Raw genomic sequence first — 19290 nt, forward strand, 5'->3', positions numbered from 1 at the left:
ATTTAATTTCAGGACATATTAAAGGACCACTATAGTGCCAGGAAAACATACTCATTTTCCTGGCACTATAGTGCCCTGAGGGTGCCCCCACCCTCAGGGACCCCCTCCCGCCGGGCTCTGGGGTGAGGAAAGGGTTAAAACTTACCTTTATTCCAGCGCCGGGCGGGGAGCTCTCCTCCTCCTCTCTGCCTCCTATCCTCCCTTTCGGCTGAATGCGCATGCGTGGCAAGAGCTGCGCGCGCATTCAGCCGGTCTCATAGGAAAGCATTTATAATGCTTTCCTATGGAGGCTTGCGTGTTCTCACTGTGATTTTCACAGTGAGAATCACGCAAGCGCCTCTAGCGGCTGTCAGTGAGACAGCCACTAGAGGATTTGGAGGCTGGATTAACCCTATTATAAACATAGCAGTTTCTCTGAAACTGCTATGTTTATTAAAAAAAAAGGGTTAATCCTAGAGGGACCTGGCACCCAGACCACTTCATTAAGCTGAAGTGGTCTGGGTGCCTAGCGTGGTCCTTTAAACTTTGTAATAGTAATTTAATGTGGTTTGTATGTAACAGTGTACTAAAATTTGCAATTAATAATGAATAAAAAAAAAATATATATTAAAATGACTATTTGTTGTGGTCCAGTGGGGCTGAATTGGCCTTGTAGAGGACCGTGCATTGTCCGCCTGCTCAGTCTGTCACTACTATTGCATGGTGCTTTGTGTGAGGGGAACTTGTAGAATCAGTACATTATAATGTCACACCCTCAAAAAAATGTTCTTAACACACAGTGCCTTTTCAAAGTGATGGCAGCAGCTGTGCATCAGGAATATATATACATCTTCAGCTTCTTTTAGATGAACATGAGATAGTAAAGCATATTGGTGGATATCCCCTTTTTGCCTCTGGGCCACCTATAATCCCTGCTGAAATCTGCCAGATGGCTAGCCACCATAAATAATTATAAAAGATCTTTTAGTCAGATCTGCCCAGTGGAATGCCTGGGGCTTGAGTGGAGGATCTGAGTGGAGGATGTAGTGTACAGATTACTGGAAATCGTGTGGGGGTGGAGGTTGTGTTTTTAATGTCTTTCACAGTGACAGTGTGTGGGGTCAGTGATTGTGTTGCAATGTATTTGTCAAAACAAGTGTGTGCTACTGAGGACAGTTTGATATAAACAGATTGAGCAATTTATGCTTTTATTTTTGAAAGTATTATGCACATGTATGTTAATGTGTGTGTATATATTACAAGCATTTCTTAGATATGCATAATACACTCAAATTGTACATAATAAAGAATCTGAATCACACTTTAAAAATACAGCCAGTACCCACAACACACCCATTCAGCATGTGACCGACACACACCCTGAATGAGGCCAGCGCACACAAGTCGCGTGCATGCGATTGGTCCCGTACACATGCTGCGTGCGGCCATCACACTGCACGCATGCTGCATGTGAAACACACCACACGTTGCATGAGGCCTGGCCCCCCCCTCCACACACACCCACACACACCCCTAACACACGCTGCATGTGGCCAGCAAGCACACTATGACAAGCTTGTTAAAGCGTTGGTTACTGTGTATGAACTTGTCTCTTGAAATTATATTGCTTCATGTTTAGAAATCACGTTCCCTTTGTTTACATTTTATATCTTGGCTGTCTAAGTACATAGCATTTTTGTATTCATTTTCTAAAGTTCTTAATGTTAGTAAGGTTATAAGTAGCTGTATGAATACTTTTACATGAATGAACATAGAGCTGCTTTCCATACTTTGGTACTTTCTTACGGCTTCAAAGGCTCCAGATTTAGATCTAGTACAATTTAGTTCTGCCCTGCCCCAAAACTAGGTGAATTTTTCCCATGTTTTGGAGCAACATTCCTGTTTTTTGGGTAGCCATGATTTTTCTACAACCCTTCCCCCTACTGATCCTATAGGAAAAGGGAAGTGGGGGCTGTTTGGACAAGGCATCTTCCAAATTTCCCAGGTGTGCAAGCATTTCAGTAGAAGACATTTGCTCTCTAGTAAAGCATATTTGGGTATGTGTTTCATAAAGGTCAACCTTTGTTTATTTTTGTTTCAGCAGTAAAATTCACGAAGGAGAAAAATTTGTTACAGCTCCACCATCCTCTCCACTGAGGAGACTAGAACTGGAAAACTTAAGGTGCGTAAGTCTACATGTTTCAATGGGCAGCGCTCTAGTTAAACACCTTTTCCATGATTCCACCTGTCTGTTTTTTGGTTAAAGATATAGCTGTTGTATCCTGTTGTCTTTAGACATTATATCCAAGTGTAAAAAAATAAAATAAAATAGTACCGTAAAGGTTAAACCTACCCAACAACAAAACAATGTAACTAAAAAAAAAAAAAAAAAATTAAATCCATTTAAATCTTACTATTTCAAATTTATTTTAGTAATATTGTATGTGTGAACTTTATATTGTACATTTTAGTACATGAAAAATACTAAAGTGCAGGTGTTGACAAAACCCTCAGGGCTCCCACCACTAGAGTGCAAAAATCCAAGTAACCCATGATAGTTTTTTGGTTTTGTGAATGCACTATTTTGAGTGTGTGACCTTTCCTGGAATGTTTCTTTACTAGACTCAAATACTCACTCAAAATAGTGGATTCACAAAAGTCCTGTGATCTATATTTGACTCAACATCTGAGCTTGCACCCTAATAACCAAAGCGAGAGACCCAATATTTCCTGCAAACTCCATTCTGTTTCATAATGAAGCAAAAAGCAGTAACACAAACTACTGCTAGGGGGAGCCTGCTTTCTTTTTTTCCTGAAAATATTTGTATCTGTGTTGGAGGGGGGAGGGGATTTAGATCCTTTAAATTAGCTCCCTACAAACACTAAAGTTGCATTTGGGATATAATTTATGCCTGTTGACTTATCTAATTTCAGGTCTTTTATCTTGCTAAAATGCCTTCCTGAAAAAGTTCAGCTATAATAATTCTTTATGATTTAAATAATTAGCCCTTACAAGTGAATGAATGTCATCAGCCGAGCTTTGCATCTTTTATGCATATTCACTTAGCTTCTATACATTAATACAGTAATGGTTGGTTCTACATTTACGTGCTGATTTTGAACGTTTGCCCATTGACAAAGAAATTACCAGTCTATCATTTTAATGGTAGGTGTATATTAACAGTGAGAGACAGAATTAAAAAAAAAAAAAAAAAAAACTTTCAGAAAAACTCCTGTCAAAGTTATAAATTACTTATTCCTGGATATTTGGCTTCTGCGCAAGCCACTCATAGAAATGCTAATGTACCATGGAACACTCTGCTTCTGCGAAAGCCACATACAGAAATGCTACTGTACCATTGAATTGACTGTCAGTGAACAAATAAAGAATAAAAAAAAGTTTTATAAATTGATTTGCATTTCAATGAGTGAAATAAATACTTAGTACTTGGTGGCAAAACCCTTGTTGGCAATCACAGAGGTCAGATGTTTCTTATAGTTGTCCATCAGGTTTGCACACATCTCAGGAGGGATTTTGTTTCCCACTCATCTTTGCAGATACTCTCCAAGTCATTAAGGTTTCGGGGCTGACGCTTGGCAACTCGAACCTTCAGCTCCCTCCACAGATTATCCACGACCCATTTTCAGTGCCCTGGCTGAGGGAAGGAGGTTCTCACCCAAGATTTGACGGTACATGGCCCCGTCCATCGTTCCTTTGATGCGGTGCAGTTGTCCTGTCCCCTTAGCCGAAAAATACCTCCATGTTTGACGGTGGTCATGGGGTTCTTGAGGTCATAGGTAGCATTCCAAACACGGCGAGTTGAGCTGATGGCTTGAGCTTGTTTTTGGTCTCATCTGACCACAACACTTTCACCTAGTTCACCTTTAAATCATTCAGATGTTCATTGGCAAGCTTCAGATGGGCCTGTACATGTGCTTTCTTGAGCAGAGGGACATTGCGGGCACTGCAGGATTTTCCTTCACAGCGCATAGTGTTTTACCGATTGTTTTCTTGGTGACTATGGTCCCAGCTGCCTTGAGATCATTAACAAGATCCTCCCGTGTAGTTCTGGGCTGAATCCTCACCGTTCACATGATCATTGAAGCTCCACTAGGTGAGATCTTGCATGGAGCACCAGACCCAGGGAGACTGACAGTTATTTTGTGTTTGCTCCATTTGCGAATAATTTGCGAATAATCGCACCAACTGTTGTCCCCTTCTCGTAAAGCTGCTTGGCGATGGTCTTGTAGCCCATTCCAGCCTTGTGTAGGTCTACAATCTTGTCCCTGACATCCTGGGGTAGCTCTTTGGTCTTGGCCATGGTGGAGAGTTTGGAATTGGATTGCTTCTGTGGACAGGTGTCTTTTTTTATACAGGTAACAAACTGTTATTAGGAGCTCATTACCTGTATAAAAGACACCTGGGAGCCAGAAATCTTGGTGATAGGGGATCAAATACTTATTTCACTCATTGACATGCAAATCAATTTGTCAGTGGGCAAACGGTCTAAATCAGCAGGGGATCAAATACTCCCCCTCACTGTATATTTTTAAACTCCTATATGCAAAATGAATAATGTCAGTTGATGCCCTTTTTACCTTGACTATCATCTACCTTTAGTTTAATAACTGTGCACACAGTGATGAGAAGAATCTGATTTGAAATTGCTCTCAAATGATTTTAATTGTTTAACCCCTTAACGCCGTTATGACGTACCATATCGTCCCGCATTAAATGGGCTTTAAAGCCGTTGTGGCGGCATGGTACGTCGTAACGGCTTTGAGCCCCAGGAGATGAGTTGTACTCACCTCCGCCGCGATCCTCTTCTGGGGGGCTGCCTGACAGCCCAGGCAGCCCCCCTCCGGCAAATGAGGCCCCCGGGGGCCATGTGATCGCTCTCAAAGAGCGATCACATGGCCCCCTATAGCTGGCTATGGATCTGCCAGCAGGGGGACTGTTTGAAATATCAGACAGTCCCCCTGCTGGTAGGTAGTGTAAAAAAAAAAAAATTAAACGGGTAAAATTTAATTATATATATATATATATATATATATATATATATATATATATATATATATATATATATATATATATAATATTTATGTAACGTCATACAAAGTGTATTTTAATATTAATATAAGTATATATATTAATATTAAAATACACTTAGAATAACGTTACATATATAATATGTATATATTATATATATATATAATAGATGTACATATATTATATATAAATACGTATAATTAAAATAATAAATAAATAAAATTATATAAATAAATATAATATTGAAACAAATTTAATATAAATTATATATGCATATGTAATTTCATTCTAACTGTATTTTGTTATTAATATATATAGCGGTAACAAAATACACTTAGAATGACATTCTATATATATATATATATATATATATATATATATATATATATAACAAATTCGAAATCTGGCACTCTACCTTTAATGATTATCTCTTCAAAAAATGCCTCGTGCTGCAGAGCGTAGATATGCAGGAAATAATAAATCAGAGCACTCCAAAGGACTTGATGAAAAAAGTTTTATCTGTGTGTAAGGAGATCGACGTTTCGACCCGCAGGTCTTTATCAAGACCTTTGGAGTGCTCGGATTTATTATTTCCTCTATATATATATATATATATAATTTACATAAAAGATTACATAAGTATACGCGTAGAATTTAAATACCTATAAATGCATATATATTAAAATTCTACATGTATATTTAAATAATCTTTTAACGTAATTATGTGATTTGATTAATTCAAATTTGATTGACATGCCTGACAACACAGGGAGAAAGTGCAGAGAATTTAATTTGCAAGCACTATATTTGACCCTGTAACTCTCCAAGACACCATAAAACCTGTACATAAGGGGGCTACTGTTTTACTCGGGAGACTTCGCTGAACTCAAATATTAGTGTTTCAAACTGGTAAATTGTATTTCAACGATGATATTTTAAGTAAAAGTGAAGTTTTTCGCATTTTTTACAAGCGAACTGCACTTTTATGGTCTATATTATTGTTGTAATATGTTTTACTGTTTTAAAACACTAATATTTGTGTTTAGTGAAGTCTCCCGAGAAGAACAATACCCCCCATGTACAGGTTTTATGGTGTTTTGGAAAGTTAGAGAGTCACCTATAAGGCTTGCATTTCATTTTTTTCACATTGAAATTTGCCAGATTGGTTATGTTGCCTTTGAGAGCGTATGGTAGCCCAGGAATGAGAATTACCCCCATGATGGCATACCATTTGCAAAAGTAGACAACCCGAGGTATTGCAAGTGGGGTATGTCCAGTCTTTCTTAGTAGCCACTTAGTCACAAACACTGGCCAAATATTCTTTTTTTGCTTTTTTCACACAAAAACAAATATGAACGCTAACTTTGGCCCACTTTCAATACCTTGGCTTGTTTACTTTTTCAAATGCTATGCTATTATAGGGGTAATTCTCATTCCTGGCTACCACACCGTCTCAAAGGTAACATTACTAATCTGGAAAATTTCAATTTGAAAATGGAATGTTCTAGATTTGACCCTGTAACTTTCCAAAACAGCATAAAACCTGTTAATACTGTTGTACTCGTGACACATCGCTGATTACAAATATGTGCATTTTTTTGCAGTATTATGTAATTCACAGTATTATGACATTCACCGTTAAAATGTCAGACGGAAATGCAAATTTAAAAAAAAATCTTATTTTCTCACATTTTTTTTTAAATTTTATTCATAATAAATTATGTTCCGTATATGAATAGTTAATGATAAATTAAAGCCCTGTTTCTCCTGAACAAAATGATATATAATAAGTGTGGGTGCATATAATTTGAAAGAGGGGAACTACGGGTGAACAGACATATAGCGCAAATTCTAGTTTTTGTTTACGTTTTGTTTTGATCAGAACGTGTACTATTGACTCCGTCCTGAAGGGGTTAAAATTGTATTTTTCAAAACAATAAACAAATGCCTCATCAGGAGTTTGATGCCTATGTACTTCTAAAATCAGTGGTAAAAACAAAACATCTGAAAGGAGGCATTGTTCAAAAAAAGTGCTTCTGTTATCTCTGCATGGCCTTGTGTTTCTAAGTTGTTGTTGTTGTTTTTTTTTTTTTTTTTAATTCTTCTTAAATAAAGGATTTAAAATAATGTCAGGAAAGATTACAATACAATGATTTTATTTTATATTTCTTTATCGGGAAGTTGGAGTTAAAGGGAAACTATAGTGCCAGGAAAACAAACTAGTTTTCCTGGCAGCATAGCTTTCCCCCTCTGTCAAGGTCTCCTCCTGCCTCCAGTCACTTACTTGGGTCCAGTGGCGATGTCCCTCAGCGCTGGCTCAGCTCCGCCCATGCTGACGTCTACCGCAGGGGAGACCTCATGCGCGTCAGTGTCTGCGCTCGCATTAGGATCTCCCCATAGGAAAGCGTTATTCAGTGGGGGAAAATCTGACCCTGGAGGTCCTCGTGCAGTGTGTGAGGATGTCCAGCGTCAGATACTGGACCAAAAGTCTGTTTGGATTCAAGAAGTCGCTCTAGTGGCTGTTTGGTAGACAGCCGCTAGAGGAGGAGTTAACCCTATAAAAACTGTAATAATTACCACTGCAGGGTTAAGGGTGATGGGAGTTTGCACCCAGACCACTTCATTGAGCTTAAGTGGTCTGGGTGCCTACAGTGTCCCTTTAAATTGCTTGGTAGTAGTAGTTTTGACAAGGTTTATGTAACTTGCCTAGCCAAAGATAAGACATCTGGGTTTAGCCTGCTTCATGTGTTGAAGACGCACAGTTGCATATAACTGATATTGCTAGCCAGGAAGAGTGTATTCCTACTGACTGACTGGAAAAAAAAGTTTTTTTTTTTTTTTTTTAGGTTTTTTTTTTCCTTTCTCCAGAATTAGTAATTATTATAATTATTGTTTTTATTTATTTTAAAGCTGGAAGGAAAGGATTTTTTACTGTAAGATGAAGTGATTATGGTTGTTGGTAACCATTTAGAAGCATTAATGCAAGTGTGATGTCATTTGCAGTCTGCAGAAGGCATGGTTGCTTTTATCTACTCATCTGATCCATGATGCATGCACTATTAGATTATAGCAATTGTTCCATTTCCACATAATTCCGACTGAACTTTGTCTGATTGATCTGCGCTGAGTGCATGTACCTAATATGTCTATCAGTCTTTTACAACTTGGTGTGCTCACTGGTGTGTTGTGGGGCCTAGTGGAGGAGATGCCATACATCCCACGTGGACTGACCATGCCTCAGTAACTGCCAGAGCTTTTTCCATTGCTCTTGGGCAACGCTTCAATAAGTTGCTGCATCACCTGGCTGAACATTGAGATTCCATAAATTTTAAAGTGTGAGAACAAGCAAGTCTTGTTTCAATAGGTCATGACCAAGTGATCTGATCATGGCAGCCATGGGGCGATGAAGGGGGAATACAAGTTCAGTATAATCCCTTTCTTGCTTGGGAGGCCTTCCGAGCATCACAGTCTGGAGTTGGAAAGCTTCCTTTAGAAAATTAACACTTCCATAATCTGTCCCTTTAAAGCAATTTTGTAATGTCACACAGCGGATTCAGAAGTAGGGCAGAACTTTCAAGGCACATTTTTAAAAGTTTTAATAAGGATGAAACTTCAGGGTAATAGAACAATCTATATATCAGCACTAGCCAACTTAGAATTCTCTAGTTATTGACACTTCGTTTCTTTTAGAATGATGGTTAAGCATCATGGTATTTAAGATTCAACAGTTGGCGTTCGAGCTGCTGCATAAACATTTCCACAGGTCTTAGGTTTTTTTTCAATTAATCAAAATTTGCAGTCATTGTTTTAAAAGGTGCACTCAGGGGTTTTAAAGTGAAAATAATATACTTTACATTATATAAATAGCATGGTAACTGATAATCCCATGTTATGAATGCATAGTTTTTTTCAGACCATGTAAAAACACTTTATAATTGTATGCCTTGGCACGGTCTCCTGAAAGTGGGAGGTAATATGATGATGCTAATGTTAAAGCCTATAATGGTGCTGAAATAAACATTTCTACAATATCAATCTAAACACAAAATTCATTTCTATGCTGTGACACTTAAAGGTGCAAGTGATTAAAATAGCTATTTTAGCTAATTTTAGCTAATATTTAGCTAATATTTTAGCTAGCTAATTTATAAATAATAACAACAACAATAAAAACTTACACTTCTATCCTCCACACATGTGCTATCGGATTTTTCTGTGGGAGATATAGCATACCCATTGGGCAAAATTGACATTTGAGGGTGGGAAGAATTTTGCAAAGATGTACAATGTCCTTTTGGCTGCTTCTGAGTTCTTGTATAACTGTCAGTATATTTCTTGTATAACTGTCAGTGTCTCCTATATGACCTTACAGTGTGCAGGGAGTTTGTCTATGTTGCTGTTCTTTGTCATTACCTGCTTCTGTTGGGTGATCTGCAGGTCCTCCGGAGAGTTGCTTAGCATGGATGTTATGGACACTCACCATCTATGCTTGCGTTGGGAGTACGCCAATGCTAAAATGCTGTCTCCAACAGTACAATGCAGCCGTCTTAGGCCTGTCACTGTGAAAAAGTCAAACTCACTGTGGGCTCAGGGGCTTTTGGTCTCTTTGAGATAAAACTTACTAATCAATGTCCTAAAAAAATTGGGCAACGCCCTGCAGTCGTGACCTCCTCTACAAGAAGTCACCAATGGTAATTTCCAGCCTGAAAATGTAAAAGCATTGGCATATGTTAAATGGTTTCCATTGTAGAAATCAACAAGATTTTCTGTTGGGCAGAGGGTGCCCAGGTGACATTCTTGGACAAAAAATTCACCATGGGAATGGGTATTCCAACTAGAGGTGTTTGCTTCTTTTGTGAACAGGTGAGGAGTCCTGGCCACCTAAATGATGGCCTTTTACCGCAGTGCTCGGATTCTTAGGTATTCTGACTGGTCCCAGGATCCAAGATCATTTTTGGTAGACATATTTGTGGTTTAGTGAGAAAACAGATTAACCAGTTTCCCCCATAATTTTTTTTTATTTTATTCTTTATTTTTGTTATGGAAAAAAGACTTTAATCAGAAGATTATGCAATAGGCCACAAAAACGCAAATTTTTTATTTTTTTTTATTTAAGTAGGAACATTTGTGCACAGAGAATAACAAGGAATACATATTGACAATCGGGAAAGGTGTGCATGCCATAAAAACATATGCTTGAAATATGTAAAACATAAAGCTCCGTGCACTTGTGCTTCGTAACTGTGCACAAATGGATCAAGCCCAGTGAAAATTATCTTGCTTGGTTTTAGGTTGTGGTGGGGATGTATATGCAAGACTGTAAACTAAAGTAACATGAACTGCATTTTTTTAGGTGTAGCCCATGAAGCAGGGTAGAAGCACATTCATCACCGTAGGCCTGTACAACGCTGCTCATAAATGTGGGAAGTATTGGCGTACTGTAGACATGAGGTCTTTGGAGCCATAGTGTCTGCTAATGCTGCCACTAGTGTGCCAGCCCTCGATAGGACATGGCATAAGCCAACGTCTGACCCTTATCCTCCACTGTTATATAAAATAAAATCAAAGGCATTGCGAGAGGAAACCTAAAACAAATATCCATTAAAAAAAAGTATTGCACTCAATCTTGGGTGGGGGAAGAGTTCAGTCACTCCTGACATGGGACTACACTAGACATCCTGACCACAAGCCCCGTTGCTGGTGCGCGGGTTCCCTACGGAGTACAGTGAAGCCAGCAGTGTTTTGCCTAGAGCTAGTGCGATTAGTTTCCCCCATAACTGATGCTTCTGAGGGTTATTGCCAGGATCCGCCAGGAATCTCCTGATGGCCTCACAGGACATGGTATACCGACCTGTTTTTATAATGTCCCAGTTGATGCCTTGAATGTTTGTGTTGCTCTGAATGATCTTATCCATAGCATTTTCAAGCATCCATGTCCTAATGTCTTTGTCTATGGCAAATGTGTAGTCCTTCTGCGGAAGGGTTTCTCTTATGTAGGCATGGAAAAGTGTTTATCTGTTTGTTTATACCACAAGGTTTGGCATTGGCACTTGGCACATCTTCCTGATGTCCAGACATTTGTTAATGCTTAGGTTTGAATTCTACCAATGGTTGAACGTGGAATAAAATTTCCTTAATCAGTCTCCCTTCAATCCTATAGATTGCATCTTCAGCTCTTGATGGGTAAGGTTCTCTTTTGGTTTGTCATTTCTTCAGCTTGGAAGATGTCTGTGCTTTTCACTCTGTCGTGTGCTCACCCTTTTCCTGGTTTTACATCCGGTTAGGGTAGTTCTTTGCACGGTCTTCCTTCCTAAATTTATTTTCACTTCTCAACTCTGTTAACAAGGAGAGTGTGGTACCTTGGTTTTGTGAAAAGTAGGCCAATGCTACTACATTCTTTAAATGTGGTCGGAGCACCTAAATGTTATATGGAAGTTACAATGGTTTTTTTTTTTTTTTTTAAACTCTGATTCGTTCTTCTTTCACTACCTCTTAAAGGCCCCAAAGCTTTGACTGTTTCTTTGCAGTTTTGGCAACTAGTGTTTGGCTGACCATCATACCCAACATCTAGCTGAGTGGTGTTTCCATCAGGACCTTCAAGCATGATGTTTCCTTTGTGCACATTTGCAAGGCAGCCACTTGGTCCACTCTGCACATCTTTTACCAGGTTTTATTTCTTTACTACTTTTTTCATCCCTTTGACGCAGTGTTTGGCAGAAAAGTTATGAGCACTGGTCAAGTTTAGTCTCCTGTGCCCACCCTATCCCTGTCAATTGTGTATTCCTGACCCTGAAGTGTTAAACAAATGAACTATCCCATCCCCCCTCCCCCTTTCTTCACTTAAAATTAGTAAAATTCACCTTATTTCTAGTGCCCTGATCTGCCTTAGCTGACAAAATTGATAAACCCTGACAATCACAATGGTTTCCAATAGGAAAGCATTGGATTGGCTTAAATTGTAAATTCTGATCATTTCCGTCAGGGAGGCGGGCCATGTAGTGGAGCTAGCCGCTGCCCTGGCCAATCAGTATCTCCTTTTACAGATGCATAGAATCAATGCATCTCTATCAGTAAAGTTCAGTGTCTCCATGCAGAGCGCTGACTATACTTGCCAAAATAACTACAGTAAGCTGTAGTTGTTCTGGTAACTATAGTGTCCCTTTTAGATGTGAATCAATATTGTATGCTTACTGAGAACATTTAATATTTAATATTACTTGTTTGGTCACGTTTGTAAAGGCTTCATGTGACAAGTAGATTTGCTAGGAAGTACTTCAAGAAATTGAGTGTTCTAGCTTTACAGTTTGGGGATCTAATGTCCCACATGTTACGGCTCCCGTGGCATAGTAAATGACCACATAGGTTAAAAATGATTTATCAGTAAGCATAAATAGTATTTTATAGTGCACCTGCTGTTTTATTAATCCCTTACCTACAGATGAGAAAAAAACGAAGTCTTCTCCTTCAATACAGAGTCCTTTTGACTGTACATTATTTATCTCCATCAGCTATGGGAGTGATTAGGTAGCTGATCCTGCTTACCCCTTGTACTATTAACCATCATGCTACAGCGGCGTGCTAATAGTAGGGTCCATATCATAGTGGGTGCAGTAAATGATTTATTTTTTAATTTATATTGTTAGTTCCTGATACAGATTAACATTTTGTTTTAGAGCACATGCATGAATGATTTTTTTTAGGTATTTGTGCCACTGCTACAGCCAATTAGTAATTTTGAGTATAATAAATCTAGCAAACAATCTTAAAGGGACACTATAGTCACCCAGACTACTTCATCTCAATGATGTGGTGTGGGTGCCAGGTCCCTCAGGTTTTAACCCTTCAGATGTAAACATAGCAGTTTCAGAGAAACTGCCACGTTTACATAGCAGGGTTAATTCAATCTGTCTTCCGGACAGCCGCTAGAGGCGCATCTGCGATGCCGGTTGCGAAATTCGCATCCAGCATGCAGAACATCCATAGAAAAGCATTCTGCTCCACTCAGGAGCGGACTTCGGCGGGGGAGGAGAGGTCACCAGCGCCAAAGGAGCCTGGCACTGGGTTAAGGTAAGCTGCTGAAGGGGTTTTAACTTCAGCGCCAAGGGAGGGGGGGACCCTGAGGATGAGGGCACCCTTAGGGCACTATAGTGTCAGGAAAATGGGTTTGTTTTCCTGACACTGTAGTGATCTTTTAATTTATACCATTGGATACAAATGTATTTTTTTTACTAGTCCATTCACCCACTTTTTATTTTTTTTTTTTTTTTAATTCTTTATTTTATTGTTCTTGCGAAAGAACACTTAGGCTTGCAATGCCACAACAGCGGTTGCTCACCCATCAATTCAACATACATAAACATGTGTTAGGCAGATATTAACAATGCACATTTTATATTTTATTATATGATGGTTTCAAGACAATTCTCAGTATCCGTTCTAACCTGCTATAGAGTCTGGTTTGTCATATTGACACTGCTGATACTGAGTCATGTGAATACAAGCTTAGATGGGAGAATTCTATAGTATAGATTACACATAGATTTTGAACAGGCTAATATTGAGGATCATGCTAGGGCCCTATATTAATTAGGATCTAAACATAAGATCTGAGTGGTCACAAGTTTATAGAGACATAAGGTATTGAACTGCAGCTATCCTGTCTAGAGACGTAGTACTAGTTTCGACTAAGATTTTAGGTAGTTTAAGAGTGTTCACGCTATAGGTTGAGTAGAGGCATTCGCCTTATTTGTGCATTTCTACGGTTAGAACAAGTGAATGCTAAGTAAGGCTACATGTTTGAAAAAAGGAACATGTTCGAAAAAGACAAGGTGATGTAGACTGTAATTTTGCTACAGTGGGGTTACAGGACTAAGTTGCAATCAATTTGGTTTTCAAAGAAAGAGAGGGAAGGCAAGAGTAGGCATAAGCCAACAGGTTAATCGCATTGTGCAGAACTGTCCTTCCACCATTATGCACTACCCTGACAGGCTATATATTGGGTTGATCAGCCGATGCCCACTGCTGGTAGGCTATCACCCCAGGGCACCTAGAGTACTCCCTTCAATATGCACGTGTTCCGCCAGTCCCAAAGTCCGCTGCACCATGTCTGCCGTCGGGCGGCACAGCTCCTGTCCCGGACTAGGTCCCCTGGGTCTTTTCCGTGCCTGTGGTTGGCACTGTATTGTGTGTCCCTTCTACCAAGGTGATTTGGGAGCGTGTGGTCGGTCTCTGGTCGTGTGTGGTGGACCCGCGTTAACCCCTTAAGGACACATGACATGTCTGACACGTCATGATTCCATTTTATTCCAGAAGTTTGGTCCTTAAGGGGTTAAGATGGGTAGGCAGGTCCGCGTTGGCGCCCCGTTGGGGTGATTGTGGATTTTGGGCGACTGCGCGGGCGCCGGCTCACTTGATGGGAGTTAATTAACTGTGTTCGCTTTGTAGGAGTGGGAGGCCGTGGGGGGGGGGGGGGGGGGTGGTTAACAGGGCTGGTTTGTGCAGTGAGCAGCTTCAGGATTCCTCAAAGTCAGCGGAGCGGCCGCCTCCCCCGCCTATCGCGTACTAGGCCACAATGTTGATTGTGGTTCCAGCTGACCCCCATCGGGTCGCTCGACATCGTGTGCCCTCTGTTGTGGGTGTCTGGAATTGCCGTTTGTGTCGCTTGTATGAGCCATGTTTTTCTTGTTTTGCCAAGTTTGTGAGGGAGCTCGCGGAAAACACGCCTCTCCGCCATGATGGTCAGGCCCTGCCCCACCCACTCTGTAATTTAAATGTTACTTGAATATATAGAATTTTTTTCTTAAATTAACAACAAAAAATAAAAAAATCTTAAACACATCTTTGCTTAGTAAAATATTGATAATACACAACTCTTTTCTGTAGCATCAGTATCACACTATGAACGATGACAAACTGGCTTTATTGTACAAAAAAGAAACCCTCATACGATGTATTTATAAATAGGCCATAAGCCTATGACATTCTAAGCAACCAGGCGGATTTGCAGGTCTGGAGTTCTTGGTTCCATGACTGGGCAGTTTGGATTTGTTGTGTGGTGTTTACTATGCACAGCCAGTGTAACCTAGCAGCACAATCTAAAACTTGCTGCACTGTCTACAGGAATGTCAGTGAGGATGGAGCTACTTGATATGCTTTCTAGGTCTCCTTTTCATAGCTCAAATGGATGATTTCAACTCCCCCCCCACTCCCCCTCCCCCTATGTTGTGATGTAACAATGTTATGTTAATTTTAAATGCTCCTCCTCAAAGAAGTTCTATGCTGTTTATATTTAACTCCTAATCTCATTTTTTTTTTTTTTTAAGAATTTGGAAAGTTGTGTAAAATCACATTTTACGTCAGGCTTTTTCTTTTGACTTCCTTTTTTGGGGTGGAAGGGGTGGGGGGGCTTAAATTCAGATGCTGTTAATATATCCCCCTTCACTGTATTTGGATTGTAACACATCATTTATTTGTGTCTTAGTCCTCCTTGGGTATTTAGTATCTATTGGCTGTCACTTCTCCTGATACTCTTTTTCTACATGCTTATTTCTACTTGGAATGTAATAAATAAGCACAAAAGCCTCTCTTCATGTGCTAGTTTTGCTGCATAGTGTCTAGTATGAGAACTGCTGTGTCTTAGAAATGGAAATGTTTGTTTCTAGTAGCACTGTGGACAGTGACGCTGAATTAAAGTTGTGTTTTAAAATAACACTCCATGCAACGCAAGCAATACAGCCCTGTTTGGTGCCTTGTGACTGGTTTGATAATGTAGTTAGGGTCAACTGGGCACCCTTTTCTGCCTCGCTTGGATACAAAAACACCTGGAAGGAGATTCTGCTGGCTCCACTGAGCTAAGCCCTGCAGTGCAGGTCCTGTAGTTTGGTTGAAAGTATCACCTGAGCGCTGTCAGCCAATGAACATCTACCTGCATGGCCGGGCTTAGCTCTATGGCAGAGCTTTTGACTGCAGGTTTCATTTTCAATCAGATCTTAAAGCACAGTGTGTCGACCTTTCAACGTTTTTATCTTCTGCACTATTAATTAAACATTTAATCACACAAAAAAAAGGCTCTCGCAGGCTTTTAACAGAGAAGTAGATTGGAGATTCTAAATCAAACATATTGACCAATAACGTTTAAACATTAGATCTCTCTGTAACGGATCACCTGGCACCCCGACTGGGTACCTCCGTTAATGCATGCTCCTAGCGCTTCCAGAGGACTCCAAGCACTCCACCAGACACCATAAGCACCGCAGGCTGCAGCTATCTCCCTTCAGAACGAAGCAGGAACAAGCTCTTACAAGAGCTCAGTGATTATAGCATGGGAATATGCCTAGCATAGCAATCCCTTATAGCAGATTCCCCCAATAAGAGACAGGACTCAAGTTGAGGGTAAAAATAGAACTCTCTGGCTGCTAGCTTGCAGCCCTTTTTATTAGGTGCTCCCATGAAGGGGAGGGACACACACAGTAACGTACATTAACCAATCACACAATAGTTACATCCCACACATAGCCCTCCCCTCTACCTGTAAACTAATTATCTGTACACACAGGAAAATACAATTATCATAGGTAGGGAAAATACAGTTTTTACACAACATTCATAACTCCCAAAATATACATCACATTCGCATAAAAATACATATTCACAATCAATCCATTCAGGGGAACAACATACTCAAAAATCATACGAATTGGACCAGGGGTTCAAAAGTTAGTACAAATGTGCATTTGACCTTCTGGAAGCATGGTTTTACAGGGCCCTCTATCCTGGAGACAATGGGGGGAAGTAATCCAATTATCCAGGACTAGAGGCAGACTCCATTAACCACATGGTTGCAAAACGACATAAAACACTTTAAAATACATAAAGTCACATTTTACACATAACACAGACATTTCACATATCCGCCAGATAGCTCAGGTCTGAGTGCACATTATTAGGTGAATGGCACTCAGACCAACCGAATACAGTTTAATCGCCATGGAGCCAAAGTCTTTAATCACACGAATAGGCTCCATGGCATAGCTATCTGGGTTACCACAGCTCACACAGGGCAAGTACCAAATGACCCCACTGTATTTAAAGGGCCAGAATGAGTGACATACACTCTGGTATGGCCGAATACTGTTTTTAAAGGGCCCAATCTCCCAGGGCCATAGTCCAAAGGCAGCAGGCGGGCAGCCAGGCTTCTCCAATGCAATGTGGCGAGATTGCTCTCGTCACACTCTCTTTACAGGAAGTTTAGGGAGATAGGGGAGTTGTGACTAGTGCTACATAAGCAAAGTGATTTAACTCCTAAATGGAAGAGAATTGAGCAGTGGAACTGCAGAGGCCTGATCTATACACCAAACCTAATCCATCAATCTGAAGTTGTTTTGGTACTTATAGCATCCCTTTAAGTGTAAATCACACTTAAATCTATTATCTTGGCTTTTTTATACTTTTAAATAGTTATTTATATTTTATAATATGGATGTTGGTATTGGACATTTTTAGAGTGGATAGAATTTTTCTTATTTTGGTTACCCGTTGCATTATGGGCAAAGCAATAATAAAATTATTATTTTTTTTTTTTAAATGAAAATGGTTTTCTGCTAGAAAAATAAAGTAACTTGTAGCAGCCTTGCATGATTGTTTTTGTTAACTTGCATTCTTCTTAGCTGAGTTTGCTTGTACGTTTAGAAGCAAAGTTGAATTAAACCTTGAAACGCCTCGGAGGCAGCAGTACTTTGAATGGGTGTTCCGAAGGCATTATTGTTAAGGATTATTCAATTTGTAAGTGCTACTTCTGCTAGTGGTTCTTCTGCTCCAGAAGTCTGTCTAACTTGGTTAAGCAAACACTTAGCTGATCTGACATTTCATCTTGCAAAACACTGTTGCTTAGAATTCGCTGCAATCTTTCTCAGACACGTGGCGCATTTCTCTTTTTGAAAGGTTTTTTGTATGTATGTGTGGTCCCAGTAAAGCAGAGCACAGCCAAATCTTTCAAGGTTTCTTTCACTAACATTACTGATAAATGCTTTCAGCTTCTGGTAGAAAACAAACCTTGACACATTATTTTAAAATTTTATAAATAAGTTATTTTATTTTTCTATTTTTTTTAAATGTAGGTTTCACATTCTTTGTGCAACGACCTTGCATTATTTAGTTCTAAAGTAAATGGAATAAGTTTAACAGTTGTAACACAGTGTGTTGCAAATGCAAAGGTTAAAATGCAGTTAAATATGCATTAAGCTGTGTGTTCAAGCAATGTTTATTCACCTATTACCCTTTTCTAATAGTTTCCTTTTACTCTGAGAATAGCCATCTCCATTTACAGTTGCTTGTGTCATTTCGTTAAAGGACCACTATAGGCACCCAGACCACTACAGCTCAATGAAGTGGTCTGGGTGACAGTTCCCCCTAGTTTTAACCCTGCAGCTGTAAACATAGCAGTTTCAGAGAAACAGCAATGTTTACATTGAGGGTTAATCCAGCCTCTAGTGGCTGTCTCACTGACAGCCACTAGAGGCTGCTTCAGCAATCCTCAATGTGAAAATCGCTGACGTCCATAGGAAAGCATTGAGTAATGCTTTTTTATGTGCAGTGCTCCTTTAAGATACTGCGCATGCTGAGTTTTTATTTATTTTTTATAGGCTATGCAGTAGAAAACAAAACTGTTTATTTGCAATACCTCTTTTTCAGTGTATTTCCTGGTTTACCCTTGCTCTGCAGGGGTGGCCATCTTGACACGTTTGTCAGAAACACAGTTTATCTGACCACAAATCATGTGGGTAATCAAAAGCCTAGTGTATGTTCAGGGGTCCTGATAGCATGTGCACGAACCAGGCATCTTAGAAATAAACTGTGGGCGGGTTCCAGACCTTCCATGGTGACAGCCCCGATTTTGGTGTCAAACGTTGGTGTCCAGGTGTCGTTTTCACAGTTTAGTGGATGGAGACCAAGATGCAGATAGGTGCTGAAGGCAATGGACCAAGTTTGCAGTACCAAAGTATCAGACGAAGAGCGTAGTCGGGGAAGCCAAAGGTCGGGACAGGCTGCACAGGTTCAGAAGTGATAATACATGCAAGGGTCAAGATCAGGATACAACATGACAGTCTCTAAAGGTCTTTAAACAATCAGGACCACAGTGCAACGGAGTGAAGAGTCAAGGGTGTGTGCGACTTAAATAGGGAAAATGGGTTGTCTCCATGGTCTCCACCTCCTGTACTTTTATAGGCTTTGTGTTGTGGCGCGCCCTTTGCTTCTCCTGAAGT

At 39.9% G+C, this 19290-nt stretch overlaps 1 protein-coding gene across 2 annotated transcripts in view; it reads left to right on the forward strand.

Moving 5' to 3' along the window:
- Window positions 1–19290, forward strand: part of CNOT10 (CCR4-NOT transcription complex subunit 10) — a 99159-nt gene that overhangs the window by 40310 nt on the left and 39559 nt on the right. For both annotated transcript variants that reach the window (XM_063452220.1, XM_063452221.1), the window contains one exon: window positions 2081–2161. In XM_063452220.1, coding sequence (XP_063308290.1) covers window positions 2081–2161 — 81 coding nt within the window. The remainder of the gene's footprint in view (window positions 1–2080; window positions 2162–19290) is intronic.

The sequence above is a fragment of the Pelobates fuscus genome, chromosome 4, assembly GCF_036172605.1.
Source record: "Pelobates fuscus isolate aPelFus1 chromosome 4, aPelFus1.pri, whole genome shotgun sequence".
NCBI classification, from domain to species: domain Eukaryota; kingdom Metazoa; phylum Chordata; class Amphibia; order Anura; family Pelobatidae; genus Pelobates; species Pelobates fuscus.